This window comes from Magallana gigas, chromosome 7 (genome assembly GCF_963853765.1).
Source record: "Magallana gigas chromosome 7, xbMagGiga1.1, whole genome shotgun sequence".
Lineage (NCBI taxonomy): Eukaryota > Metazoa > Mollusca > Bivalvia > Ostreida > Ostreidae > Magallana > Magallana gigas.
Genome location: NC_088859.1, coordinates 23,165,223 through 23,180,571, shown reverse-complemented (window position 1 = coordinate 23,180,571; position 15,349 = coordinate 23,165,223). Strand labels below are relative to the sequence as shown.

Here is a 15,349-nt window from a genome sequence, read left to right as displayed (position 1 = left end):
AGTAAAGATGTTTAATCTGTGTTTGGTTATTTTTTAAAAGTACTATCACTGGTTTTCTAACGTTGAAATGTTGTGAAATGTCATTACGTGAAATCTCCCCCTTAGTCAAGTTGGCTGGGGGGGAGATTCGCCCACATAGCAAAATTGAAAGCTAGGTTAACAGGTATGAATTTGTAAATATTCAATATATCCAAACAAGCTAACAGATATAAAACAAGAAAAGGTGTATTTCTTTAAGTAATCAACAAATGTAAAACTTTCATCAAGTGTGCTTAAAATTCAGGTCCATGGTAAAAGAATCTGCAACCAGGAAACATATGTTCTCTTCCTTTAGACAATGACCTACAATAAATATGATAGTACATGTATTAGATAATATCCTGCGCAAGTGGAGGAAATAAGGGTTTACATATTACCGTAAAGTATTGTGTATAATACGCACTCGTGTGTTATACACACCCCCCAAACTTGACTAAAAATGGTGAAAAAACAGCAGGTTCTTTGTATACCATTTGTTACGAAATTGGGTCGAACGGTTTTATAATTATGTATCACTTACAGCTCCCATGATTATCCATTAATCGTTGTTTATTATTATCATGCTTGAATGAGTTGTCATTTGTTCATCCCATATCAATTGTTCATATGCATACTTTGTATCTTTTTTAAGATATTGTCATTTAAATGCATGTTTTATCATCGGGTCCGAATGGCCTCGATCGTCCATTGTATGTTTGCAATCATTTATCACGTTTTATCATTGAACATACGTATGTCTTTGCTTGTATCATTGTTATAGTATAAACGCTACTTGTACTTATCGTATTTTATAGATTTGACCCTATATTTTAGTAGAAATAACTCATATTCTATCCAAGAACTTCACCGCTTGCACTTTCCTTGGTCTGTTTATTCTGGAAATGGGGTAGGGTCGTTTCGGTTCAGCTATTGGCTTATTGAGGTTACCTAGGAGTACGTAAGGGTATATATCTATATCTATCAATATATCAAAAAAGGGGAACAGTATGCGTTTTGTACATTTTGTCATACCGATTTCTCACTAAGCCTTGGGGGGAAAACACAGAGACACGGAGAAACACAGGGACTCATACAAGCGCAGATTTCAACAGTCATCTTTGAAAAAATACAGACAAGTTTCAGATCTGAACTATCAAATGACACTATATCTTCAATTTTGGCCACCAAGTTAAATACCGTATTTTTCGGGGCATAGGCCGGTATTTTTTTCCTCCGATGAGCGAGCCCCGGCCTATCCCCCGGGATCGGCTATTCTTAGACTCAAAGTTAAAAAAAATTAACAGTAAAATATAAAATCCACTGTTTTTATCCGTTGTACTGTTGTAGCAATTTATTATGAGGGTTGTTTTTTTTTCATCCGTTTGAACTATTGTTCGATAGTTGTCCCGTTGATAATTTTTGTAATGACATCGTGAGTAATAAAATGTACAGTACTGTACAAGGTATTTCTTTACAATCCCAATCAAAAGAATTTTTTTCCCACGTTCGTGTATGAACCCTGGAAACTATTATTGCGTAGTAAAAAAGAAAACGAAACCGGGTAGAATGTAATATGACAGAATTTTGGTGAATTCTTCATGTCTGCATTCGTAGGAATCACTGGTCTTGGGTGTAGAATAAATCAAATGCTATGTGTTTTTACAATTAATTTTCTGTTGGATGAAATAACGGTATTCTGGTGTCGTGTGTATATACAAAGGTGTGAAACCCGTGACTAAAACACAGCCTGGGGGCACGTAGCCTAGTGTACACCGTTACACTTCATTGCATTAACTGTGTTTTTAACATTACAACTTCTCTGCATAACGACAAGTCACTATTTAATTAATTAATGGAAAGAACACAAATTAAATATTTTATGTTTGGTATTTCGTTTTCTCATTCATAGCGATTACGGGGGATAACTCTATTTGAATATGAAACCACGTGTTGAGCTAATGGACGCCATACCCCGTATTTACAAGTAGCTTTCAAAGTATAACTTGATTAAATGAGATTTAGCAATAAGGTATTAATAAAATATAAAAGGTTTGGTAAAATATTATACTTAGTTCTACCAGACAGAACCACGGAGGTTGGTGTTGCAATTAAATTTACACTATGTAAAATTACGATTCACAACGATACACCGACGAATACCGAAGAGACCAAACAACCACAAAACGCAGATTAATTTTTAAAAATTGCTTGAAATATATATGTTAAGCAAATTTAATAACTTTCATTACTCTTTTGACTTTCTACATCGATATTCTGAAAGTATATACTTAATACGGTGACTTTCTTAATCAGCGGTCATACTTTCACTATAGTAATCATCGATTGAAAATCGGCTTATCCCCCAATTAGGCTAGTCTAAGGATTTTTCTTGAATTTTGTCTAAAAATTAGCAATTCGGCCTATGCCCCACATTGACATATGCCCCGAAAAATACGGTAATAATAAAAGTTGTTTTGAATCAATTCCAGAAAAGACCACTCTAAGAAAAGCAAAGCTAGCTACAAAATCCTACACCATTGAACACAAATAAATCTTTCTTTGCATGTGATAATAGTGTTATTGTTTCATTTATTGCATTCCTTCATAGTATTCCTTATTGTAGCTATTAGCTTCACATGAAAATTGAAACCGCCGCACACCGCGCGCAATGCTACCGCTTTTGAGTTCAAAATCTACCTATTTTTCATCACTGGAGGTTAACATGTATGCAATAGCCCTTTGTAAATTGTTGAGAAAAAGGTCATTCCCCAACTTGGATAGGTGGGTACCGTCACTATGAAAAAGTTGGGTATGACTGATTTAAATTTGAGGATGCTTGATGTAGTCCCCTCCCAGGCTCACCATGGTTTTAATTGCTTGGCGGTCAACTCGGGTTGGGGTTTGGTTCATGGCCCTTGAGTTTGTTGAGTAGCGCCATGTTATCCTTGGGAGGGTAGAGGACCACACAAATTTGGTTTTTGGGAATAATGTTTTACATTGAGACAGAATGTCATGTACCATGGGCAAAAGCCAGTCAAGACGAGTTTTGCCAACATTATTGGCTCCACGATGAATGACAATAATGTGAGGAGGACTTTCCAATTTGAGGCCTTTGAGGTACTTGAGTTTAGGGACAAGGTCCAAAAGTTTCATGCCACTGTACCCCTGCCACCATATGTTGGCATTTGGAATGGATATGTTGGTTCCTCCGATTCTTTGTGAAGATGCTTTTGTAGCTTGTTTGATAATTGAAGATCCCAAAATCTCCACATTAACTGGATCTGCAACCACTTTGATTAAATTGGTTTAGGAATGCAAAAAATTTTGTTAAAATAATGACAGATACAAATAGCCAATTAAAATGAAGATCTTAAGGATGGGAACATGATAACTGTGGGAACATGATAACTGATTGCCAACAGGCGGTTGTTAAAGCTGCTTGGTCCGATTTTATATCAAATTTTATGCAAGCTCTTAAACGATGGCTATGCTTAGTATATGTATAATAATAGACATTGCAGTAGTTTTACCCGTCAATTATGCCAAATTTCAATGAAGAAGAATACGTACAAAAGTTGCTAACAAAACAAACGACATTAAAAGGTACCGCGTTATTTCGCCTCATGTTAAATTTCACCCCTGACGACGAGACGGGTATGGTTGTATTACGAATTTGACACCACTTTAAATAAAGGTCGAAATGATCAGACAAATTGCAAATAAACATGTGTACGTTTGGTTCGCTAATATTTCAAAAGTCTGCTTTCTTTACAATCTATGCATAGCATGCGGGTTGAATAACCCCAATCATTCGGGGGACGAAACCAAGCGGTTTCCTTTTCTAAACATTCCCGTGATGCATTTTGGTTTGTTTTTTCGTTTGCCCAAAGAGAAATTATTTTTATTTACTTTCAATATTTCTAACTTTGAAAGGAGACTGATTCTGCTGGTGTAAATAGGAGAAAGTTCATAACTTTCTAGGATAAATGATTTGTATGGGAAAAAAAATTGATACTGTAATTACAAAAAAATCGGACCAAGCAGCTTTAATTGAGTGAAGGGGAATGCTGAATATGCATTACCTAATGTAAGACCTATAGGCTTGTGAATCTAGGCTTGCATGGCTTGTTCTGATAGGCCCTGCTGTGCCAGAATGGTAGCTGCCCCTATCCTGAATGAATGAGATTTGTAGTACTTGCTGTTGATTCCCAAAACTTGTAGGGCTTTTGCCAGTACTGATGAGAACTGATAGCGGGTTAGAGGTTGGCCAGAGTAGTGGCAAAACAGGGGGCCTGTAACATTTGGGCGAACTTGTAGATAGTTGTTCATTTTTTTGATCGTACAAAATTGGGTGTCAGTTGCATTGATGCGCAAGGGGGTTCCTTTGCCTAGTTGATTGGTTTTGGAGTATTTGATAAGCAGATCGATTGATAATAGAGTGACCAACCATTCAACGAATGTAGAAAATGTTTCAAAAATTTTACGAGAAATTGAGCAGCCAAAGGGCAACATTTTATCGAAATAGTAAGCACCCCCAAAGAAAAGTCCTAGCAGTTCAAAATCCCCAGGGTATATGGGTATTAGCATAAAAGCGCTTTTTATTTCCTCTTTTGCTAACAAGGCCCCCCTTCCCAATTTGCTAATGGTATTTACGACTTTGTCGAAGGAATTAAGTGTAGGTTACTGTTGCATTTTTAGGGTCTATGTATGTATTTATGCGAGACGACGGTGGGTAAGATAAATGTGTTATCATTCTCCAACCGCCGCCGCTTTGGGAACTAAACCAATTGGCGAGACATGAATGTTGGGCATAGGTGGTTGTAGGAAGGGGCCGGCCATGCGGCCCTCATCCACCTCCTTAGAGATTTTTGTTTGCAAAATATCTGGATATTGATTGGCTGATATTAAGTTGTGAGAAAAAATAATAAGTCTGGGTCCTTCGTACATCAATTTAAATCCTTCCTTAAAACGATACGAGTATCTAAAGTTTGTGTGGCTTGCCTATCTGGGTAATGTTGTAAATACTGTGAAATGGACTTTATGAGGATTGGGGTGCTTCCCAGAGACCAAATTAAGGCAATTATTCTTTGGGGTGTCGAGAGAATATGGCTGTGGGGTTTTTATTGTATTGGTAGGGGGGTTGACCTTGGTTTTGTGTGTTGAAGCGAAATGGCCTGTTAACTTTGGCTGCTTGTGTAGGTGTACCCGAAGAGCAGGTGTTAGAGGATTGTGCATTATTGCACCTAAGGCATCTGTGTACATATTGGCAGTTTGGTCTGGTGCATGCACCTTTGAAGTTGAAGTCAAAGCATTTGTCGCTGTTACCCTTTTGTTTGAGGTGTTGGTTGTATGTGTGGGTCTGGGGTGCAGTGGGTGTCATGTAAATCATCCATAACTCAGGATCAACTACACCCCAATCTGTGTTTTGGTTAATGGAGGCCCTAATGTGGTACTGTTTGTCATATGTGAGCCAGCCCTGTGATCTCTGGCTTCCTAGCCTAATGTCATGCATGTACTTTAAGAATTGTTGTATTTTTACTAGATGTGCTGCAGTGAAAATGCTCATGAAGACAATGAATGCATCTGTTCAACGATCAATGTTTTGAATTTTGTGCTGAGGTTTAGGTTGGGCAATTAATTGGCCGGTTGCATCTATTGCAAGAGTGGAGGAAACATGAGATTTGTTTGGGTCCCTAACGAGCAATGTCCCCAAGTTAATGTATTTACCAGATATGATCTAATCCCTACCCATACAAAAAAAAGTTACACTTAGTCATAACTTTTCTGTAACTAAAGTGTAACTTTTATGTACCTAAGATTTAGGCACATAAAAGTTATAACTTTTTTGTACCTAGATTGGACTTAAACTTTTTGCCCTATAACTAAAATGTACCTACATGGAACTTAGAAATTTCTTAGTATAACTAAAATGTACCTACATTGAACTTAGAAACTTTTCAGTATAACTAAAATGTACCTACATTGAACTTAGAAACTTTTCAGTATAACTGAAATGTACCTACATTGAACTTAGAAAATGTTCAGTATAACTGAAATGTACCTACATTGAACTTAGAAACTTTACAGTATAACTAAAATGTACCTACATTGAACTTAGTCAATTTGTTAATGTGTTTGGACTTTGTCATTTTTACACTAAAAATTTAAGTGTATCTTATCCAAGAGGTTCAAGTCTAAAGTAGACTTTTATCACAATAAATCTAAAAACTAATATAAAATATCATTATAACTTTGTTTTTTTTATAAAAATCACGATAAGTGGGGGGGGGGGGGGTAGATGTAGGTTGATCACACACTGGGTAATAAAATCACTAAGATTTGTTTGAAAACAATGACATAACCATTATAACGGGAATCCAGTCCATCAATTGCAACACAAACACCTGTCCAAAATTTTATTGTTTTTATAAGGCAGAAACAGGAAATCACTTTCCGCCTGAACGCACACACATCCCAGGTTAACAGTAAAGGGTGTCCAAAGAGGTCATGATTAGTCCGTGCTGTGATGACACTGATGTTTGTTTAAGATAAAAAGTTTATGTGTGTGTTTTGACCAGCAGACATTTTTTATTTTGCTCCTGCAAACATTATTTTGTTACGGTCTCTTGAACATCATTAAACATATTACGATTTCGTTTAAACACTGTTAAATACTAAGGGGTAGCATCAACTTTATATTATCACTGAAATTTTTTCCAACTTTTCATGGCCGCCCCATGAATAAAGGAATAGAGTAGATTTCTAGAAATTGATTCAGAATTTTCCCACGACATCGAATGCATGCGAAGAAAAGGGGGGGGGGGGGGCTGGGGAGGGGTGGTAGCATTGTTTGTTATTATGAAATGGGTTCATCATATTTATTCACATATTTGTTTAATAGACATGCTGTTAACAAAGAACAGTACTGCTATTTCCATCTGTATGTTTTCCCAGTACTAGCCTATCTCTCATCGTAATTTATAACAGCACATACATGTAGCTATAAGGACTGTGTTATAAACTTTGGGAAACATGTTTTATTTAAAAAAGGTATTATAATTTTTGGTTTAACATATTCATCAATTGTAAAAATGCATTGGTATTTAAATTGATTTAGTTTTTAAAATTCCCTCAAATTATTCAAAATGGCGGCTCTTGAGACCGGAAATGCCCAGTTTTGATGATCGGTTAATAAACTAACAGGTTGTAAGGAAAGAAAATATTACTAAAATTTGTTTCAATTAAATGCAGAATTCTTTAGATAATATTAAGTAAATAATATTGTTTTTTAACCAAAATAAATTTTAAAGATTTATCCCGGTATTAATCGTGGCTGTTTCGTGATTGGCCAAAATTTCAAACTTTGACTTTCGTGAATTCTGATTGGACAATTGCCATTCCGCCATCAAATTTTGAAATGGGCAAAGAAGACAGGAGTTGTTGTGAAGATTTTCCTGATTTTTTCAAGAAATATGCAGAATCACAGCGTGTTGTATGTAGTAATGAAACTGCAAGCAGTGGTTTCATTAAGATAGACATGCTTAAGACCTGGATGATATGGCTTTAGTTGTGGATGACCATTTCCATTCAGGGTAAGTCTGATGTACAAACAAGTCATTTTAAATAATTCATTTCTGTTTGCTTATCTCAATTTCTATATTATTGCTTTGCACTTAGAAATGAATTACATTTGGAATATTTCTAGAATTCTAATAAGAAGTGCATGATTTTATCATCTATATCAAAGTCTATGCAGCCTTGTATATCTAGTGATGTACATTCTATATGTAATCATTATGGCCGACTCTTTTAAAAAGAGTATTATTGTATTGCAGAAAAAATCCCAACCAAGTCCAGCTAGCAGACTGTACACCAGATTGAAGATACATCATTAATACAAGATGAAAAAAGTAAGTGTGTGTGTTTATCAAGTTACAGATATACAGATTTTAAATTTTTAACCATATATTATGTATATCTTTTAGTAAATGAATTATTATAAATCTGAGAATATAATGGCAACTGCTGTATCAATGTTGACTTTTTTTTTAGAGGGGAGGGGGGGGGGGGTACCAGGTCAACAGAGAATTGAAAAGTTTTACTGATATTTATAATAATTTAAGCTACATATATTGAAAATTGTCAAACTGTTTTCAATATTATTGCCTTCTTTTAGATTAATGGAGGACGAGGATAATACTATGAAAGAGATCAGATGCAAGAGCAACCGTTCCCATAGAAATACATGCAGCCATGTAAACAGAAACCAGTTTTCACCTGCCAGGTGCTGGTCACATATATATTCAACTTGGTATGGTATATAATTTTCTGTTTTAAGTATTAGGTAGTTGTCAAGGATTTTAACAGTTACAATGAAAGTACATGTAGTAAGAAATTGCCATAATGAAACATTCTTTTTTATACATTTTAGGAACAGATTCAAGAAACAGATCCAGTTGTTTGCTGATAAATTACTGCAGGTCATTGGTATCATCTAGAACCAGGACTGTTTTAAAAATCATACTTGTATGTTTGGAACAAAATCATGCTAGTATATGTTAGGAATTTAACCTAAAACATGCTTTATGAAGGTTTTTGTCAAATTTTGGTTTACAAAATAATGTTTCTCAAACTTTCTATACAAATTTAGCAAGAACATTAGACACACATGTAATCCCAAATGCTTTTATGTTAGATTATTGCTTTATTTAAAAAACTTGCAAATAGGGTCTGTAATGATTTGAGATAATTATGTAAACAATAAAATACTTTCTTTGGTGACATATGCGGGATATGAATGTAGCGACATTGCAGAAAAAATACATTACCCGCATTAGCGAGTTATGTAAATTTTTTCTGCAATCATTGCTCCCTTCATTACCTGCATGAATCGTCAAAGAAAGCATTATATTGTTTATATTTACATCTTTCTTTTAACAAATTAATAAATTGTTTGTAAAGAGTAAGTTAAATTTACTATATTATTTTGAATGTGCATCAGTACGTTAGCTAAAAGAAACAGCCAAATTGTCTTCAATGGGAATGTGAGTCTGCATTGATATCCTGATTATTTCAGTGATTTTTCGACCAATCGTTAAACAAGGCGTTAACTAAGTTTCCATAAGAAATGGAGGAAAGCATACTCATTAGATGTAAATATAATACAGTAAACATATTGATTAACAAAAATATTGACTTGTGTTCTTCTGCTCACATGAACAGATATGATTTTAAATTCCTATTTAAGAGCAAAAACAATTTGATGAAAAGTTCATGTCAACATTAGGGACTTTTTTTTCATCAGTATAACACCTGTACATGTACCTGGGTTTTTTTTTTATCTGAAGTTTATGATACAGATAGATATTTTTTGCCTACATCTGTAATTTTTCTGTGTAACTTTTCTGTACCTAAATGATAACTTTTTTGTACCTACCTCTATAACTTTTCTGTACCTAAACAATAACTTTTCTGTAACTATATGTATAACTTTTCTGTACCTAAATGATAACTTTTCTGTAACTATATGTTTATACCTTTCTGTACCTACATCTATAACTTTTCTGTACCTACATCTATAACTTTTCTGTACCTAAATGATAACTTTTCTGTAACTATATGTATAACTTTTCTGTACCTAAATGATAACTTTTCTGTACCTAAATGATAACTTTTCTGTAACTATACGTATAACTTTTCTGTACCTAAATGATAACTTTTCTGTAACTATATGTATAACTTTCTGTACCTACATCTATAACTTTTCTGTACCTAAATGATAACTTTTCTATACCTATATGTATAACTTTTTTGTACCTAAATGATAACTTTTCTGTAACTTTAATTTGTAACTTTTTTGTACCTAAATGATAACTTTATTATAACTTTTTGATAACTTTTTTATACCTATTTATTTTTATGAAAAAAATAAATTGTCAATAGTTACACTCTAGTTATGACTTTTTTGTACTTAAGCAAAAAGTTACAATATAGGTATCACTTTTTGATGCTAATTTGGAACCATAATTGATCAGATGGTTCCAAATTGTGCTAACTTAGTTATGACTTTTTTGTAACTTTTTTAAGGGCTCATAGGTATAACTTTTTAGTGCTTTTTTTTGGTATGGGTAGTGCTAGGGTCAACATAGTATCCCAGCGAAAATTGTGTAGACCCTACAGGTAAGGGCAGGATTGTGTGGTTTGAGTCAAGAGGAACCAGAGTTAAATTACCTGTGGGCATAGTTGGTCCAGTGACTGGTATTGTGCAAACACTGGTTGTGGGCGCCTGTGGCGCTGACTGTTCAACTTGGCTTGTAAGTGCCTGTGGGGTTGCCGCCTGCACTACTGTCAGCTGGGCCGCATCCCTAGCTGCGGCGTGAAGTCGGGGTCGCCTGGACGTCCGCTCAATGGGGGCTGGCCTTGCCTTAGTCTTGGGCATAGTTTGCGTTGATGGTATTACAATAAACATATAAAAAAATTGTTAAATTATTGTAAATGAAAAAGTGTCTAATTAAACAAGTAAATAAACGGTACTGACATGTAATCAAAAAGAAGCGTGGCCCGATAGCCCACGTTGTAACAATGAATATGGCGTGTGTGAAGGTCACAGTAAAACAAGTTTGGGTAAAAGACAACAATCCGATAAGATTAACTGCCATCTGCAAATCCCAACAACGAATAATAATTTAAAGTACCGTAATCCGGTGAATATAATACGCAGTAGTGTACAATACGCACCCCCCACTTTGGGTCTGAAAGTGGTGGAAAAAAGCTTGTTGGGATGTATAATCAAAAAAATTGACCAAACGGTAATCCTGAGTATCAACAAAGCAGTTATACTTTGTATGCACGCTTGAAATACACTACCGGAAATAATTAAAACACAATATTTTTTTAGATACTGATTAATTATAACTAATATATCGCGGTAATATCTTTATTTCATAATCATGTTTTGAATAGACCTAGTATTAAATATTCTACCGTAAATAAAATCAACTTCTTTTAACAAGCGTTATATAATTGTGTAGTGAAAAACAGACGGTGTACAGGTATGAAGATAACGGACCTAATTAAATTCTTAAATAATTCCGATCAAAGTGATCAATTAAAGACCTGGAACATAATAAAATATGTGCACAAATAGTTGTGTTGTGTATAGTACACTTATAGCCTAAGGGGAGTGTAAGAGATACCCAAGGTGTCAAGCGTTAGCGGTAGGGGAGCACAACAATGGCTTCTATTACAGGAATTGGTTATAGAATTATTTAATCTCATAATTATTTGCAATAAATCAATTAGCATTACATGAAAATGATTAAAAATGAGCCACATGATGTGTAAGCTGTTTTCAAAGAGCACGTGGCCATCCAATCCTGCATTCTATTAATAACAGCAGTAATGGTGGCGTACATGGAGATAAAGAATAGACAGTTCAAATTAATTTTTAAAGGCCATTTTAAAACAGTTTATTATTAGCAGACTTGAAGTATACGTTTTCTTTAATTACATGCTATAATAATGGTTTCCTAAGGGTTAAATAATAATATATATGTGGCAATGAAGTAATGTTACGATGTACAGCGGGGTATCGGTCTTGTCTGTGAACAGCATAGGTAATACTGTAGTACGATATCCCGGGCTTCACCTAGGGAAAAATATGTCCAAATCCTATAGGGATGTATAATACGCACCCCTTTCTCATGGTAAAAAATGGTTGGAAAAAAGTGCGTATTATATTCACCGGATTACGGTAAGTGTATGCAAAGAGATGTATAAACTTTGAATGTTATTTTTAAGAAATTGTTAGGCAAATAATGATAATTTATCAGAGAAAATTTTAACCTCTGCTTGATGATGTGAAGATTGAAAAGGAGGATATGACGTAATATAGAAAAGTACTTAGTAAAAAAGCTATTTTGGAACTCAGCATGCACAACCTAGATAAATCCGAAATGAGCATGGAAGGTATACTAAGATAAATGCGCATATTCTGAGACTGCGCTTTAATATGTGCTATTATTTAAAGTGTTTTTAGTCAAAGTAGTTAGCCATTTGTTGCTTAGGTGAGCGATGTGGCCCATGAGCCTCTTGTTATAAACACATCATCACATGGCATCCATATAGTACTAGTGTGAAGGTAACATTGCACAGTAAAATTGAAACCAAATTCGAATAAAACATATTATTGCGGTAATTTGTCCAGGGAATATTTCTAACAGATATTAAAGTACCGTATTTTGTGAAAAATAGGTCGATACTGTTTATTGGGCAAAGAAACCCGTTAAAGCAAAAAAATTAAAAAAGTATAAATAGGTAGACTTCGAAGAATTGGTCGAAAAAATACCGCTAGTTTGAATGAAAACATGGTTTAAACCAATAGCGTAATCATATAATAGCCTTTAATCTTATTTCACAGTTTTAAACAAAATGGAAATAAAATGCATTTCTTAAAAACATAGAAAGAAAATGTCTGAAATTGCATCAAATTTTCAAACCAATTTATTCAGTATGGCGGAATTAATTCTTAAGAGCGTTTTTTTTATTACTTCCCTGCCATGTGTACAAACTGGTGTTAACCGGGTATAGTAACCTAGCCTGGAGTCATTAAAACGGTAGCACATGCAACCCTGTGTTTCTGTGTGACTTTTTACTGTGTATATACACACAAGTCAACCTCTGATCTTATCGAAGCCTGAGCATGGGCATGAGCAGCACGTGCCGAGAGTTCAACTGCGTATATACAGTAGGCGCTACCCAGACTGATTTCGGAGACACCTGGCTTAGATTTCATCGAGAGTTTTATTTTGGTTAATCAGAAAAAAACTTAATAATAAATGTATTCTATTATAAGAACGAATCGTTTTTTTTTTTTTATTTCTACCAGGCGATATCCCCTAATATATCGACCTAATTTCCGAAAAATACGTTACTTATTACTTAATGTCATATAAATGGCTTAAATAAAGTACATGTATATCCTTAAAGCGACTAGAAGTCATCTTTAAGCCACCTTAAATGCTTAGGAATGCAGTTTTTCACCTAATGTACATTGATTTCTTTTATTTCCAGGCTGTTGATTCAATTCATTGAAGATAAAACAGAATACAGTTGGCGGGGAATGTTCTATTCTGTGCTGATGTTTATTTTGGCTATGATTCAGTCATTGATATTGCATCAATATTTCCAAGGTTGTCAGTTACTTGGAATGAGAATCCGCACATCAGTAACCTGCCTTATATACAGAAAAGTATGTTTTTTCTTGAGCTCACCTATGCAAAAGGATCAATATTTGTCTGTTGTCTGTCATTGTTGTAAAAATTTTACATTTTCATCTTTTCCAAAACTTGGCACAAATTTGGTTGACACTGGATATTGAGATTCAAGTTTGTTCAATTGAAGGGGCACCCCCTCTGTAAATGGTAGATGATTTAGAATTATTGAAATTTGGTGGCATTTAAAAAAGAATCTTCTAACCAAAAACCAATCGGCAAGAAAAACTGTTACTTGTGTGAAAGCATTCTCAAGTAGTGTATGTTCTATTTTTAGTTCACCTGAGCTGAAAGCTCAAGTCAGCTATTCTGATCACATTTTGTCTGCCGTCCATCTTTCTGTCTGTCTATAAACTTATCACATTTTCAACATCTTCTCAAGAACCACTGGGCCAATTTCAACCAAACTTAGCAGAAAGCATCCTTAGGCAAGTAGATTCGAAGTTGTGAAAATAAAGGCGAACACCCTTTTACAAGGGGAGATAATTAGGAATTATTAAAAATTTCTGAGAAATTTTCAAAAATCTTCTTCTCAAGAACCATTAGGCCAGGAAATCTGAAACTCATGTGAAAGCATCATTAGGTAATGTAGATTAAAAGTTATGAAAATCATGACCCCCGGGGGTAGTGTGGGTGGACAATGGGGTCAAAATTTTACATAGGAATATATAGAGTAAATCTTTAAAAAAAAATTCTCAGAAACAAATCTGCCAGGAAAGCTGAAAATTTGTGGAAGCGTTGTCAGGTAAGGTAGTGTAGATTAAATGTTGAGAAAATCATGATCCATGGGGATAGATTGGGGCCACAATGGCATCCGAATTTTTACATTGGAATGTATAGAGTAAATCATAAAAAATCTTCTCAGAAACCATTTGGCCAGGAAAGCTGAAACTTGTGTGGAAGCATTCTCAGGTAGTGTAAATTCAAAGTTGTGAAAATCATGACCCCCGGGGGTAGGGTAGGTCCACAATTTGGGTTGAATTTTTACATAGAAATATATACAGCAAATCTTTAAAAAATTTCTTCCCAGGAACAATTTGACCAGGAAAGCTGAGACTAATGTGGAAGCATCCTCAGGTAGTGTAGATTCAAAGTTGTGAAAATCATGGTAAGGTGGGGCCACAATAGGTGGGTCAAATTTTTACATAGAAATATAATTTATAGAGAAAATTCTTTAGAAATACCAATCTGCCAGGAAAGTTGAAACTTTTGTGAAACATCGTCAGGTAGTGAAGATTTAAGTTTGTTCAAATCGTGATCCCTGGGGATAGGATGGGGTCAAAAAGGGGAGGGGGGATTTTTACCTAGTAATATATAGAGAAAAATCTTAAAATCTTTTTCTAAAAAAACATTTTCCTAGAAATGCTTAAACTTTAGTGGAAGCAACTGCAGATAGTGTAGATTCAAATTCGAAAAAAATCAAAATCTTGAAGAGGAGTAGGGTGGGGCCACATTGATTATCCAGTTGTACAAAGGAAAACAATTTAATTATTCGTAAAAACTGAAATGTTAACATGTATATATGGTTTTACTTATATGCAAGCAGTTTTACATGTTGCTGATTCTTTAAAATTGTTAAGACTTTGGCCCCTGGATGATTCTTGGGCCCCACAAGGGGTTCAGAGTTTGATGTACCGTAGGTTTATATCCCATATATAAACAATTGTTTAGGATCTTTTTGAGAACTGCAATGATCAACATGTGATATGACTAAAATCATCCTGTTAGAAATAGGACTTGATTATAAACATAAGAATATTCAGATGGGGAATGGAATTTATTTATACAGGATCTACATGTATTATACAATATTTTCCAGATATTTTGTAGAGTTTGGTATTGCCAGTGAAAACCATTTTGTGATATATTGCAATACAGAGGGTTTTGAAAAATTATCAGATTAACCAATTATTAAATTAAGCAATTTAGTGTTTTTGTTGGTTTTTGATTTTGGTATAGAATAATATATACCTTGTTTCAAGACATACTGGTAATTTATCAATGAGAATTTTTAAAGATATAATCTGTATGTCAATAGTTTGAAATGCAATAATTTATCT

At 34.4% G+C, this 15,349-nt stretch overlaps 1 protein-coding gene and 2 long non-coding RNA genes across 8 annotated transcripts in view; 2 read left to right on the top strand and 1 right to left on the bottom strand.

Moving 5' to 3' along the window:
* LOC105340715 (multidrug resistance-associated protein 1) overlaps window positions 1–15,349 on the top strand; it is a 411,670-nt gene that overhangs the window by 167,596 nt on the left and 228,725 nt on the right. For all 6 annotated transcript variants that reach the window (XR_010707346.1, XM_066065106.1, XM_066065104.1 and 3 more), the window contains one exon: window positions 13,090–13,267. Coding sequence is in view for 5 of the 6 variants with exons in the window: in XM_066065106.1 (XP_065921178.1) it covers window positions 13,090–13,267 (178 nt within the window). In the remaining variant the exon portion in view is untranslated. The remainder of the gene's footprint in view (window positions 1–13,089; window positions 13,268–15,349) is intronic.
* Window positions 7,155–8,599, top strand: LOC117682136 (uncharacterized). Its single transcript, XR_004596632.2, has 4 exons — window positions 7,155–7,610; window positions 7,854–7,928; window positions 8,195–8,329; window positions 8,450–8,599. It is a non-coding gene; the product is annotated as an uncharacterized lncRNA (long non-coding RNA).
* Window positions 8,452–10,005, bottom strand: LOC136269818 (uncharacterized). The gene is made up of 2 exons (XR_010707355.1): window positions 9,565–10,005; window positions 8,452–9,518 (listed from the first exon to the last, which is right to left on the bottom strand). It is a non-coding gene; the product is annotated as an uncharacterized lncRNA (long non-coding RNA).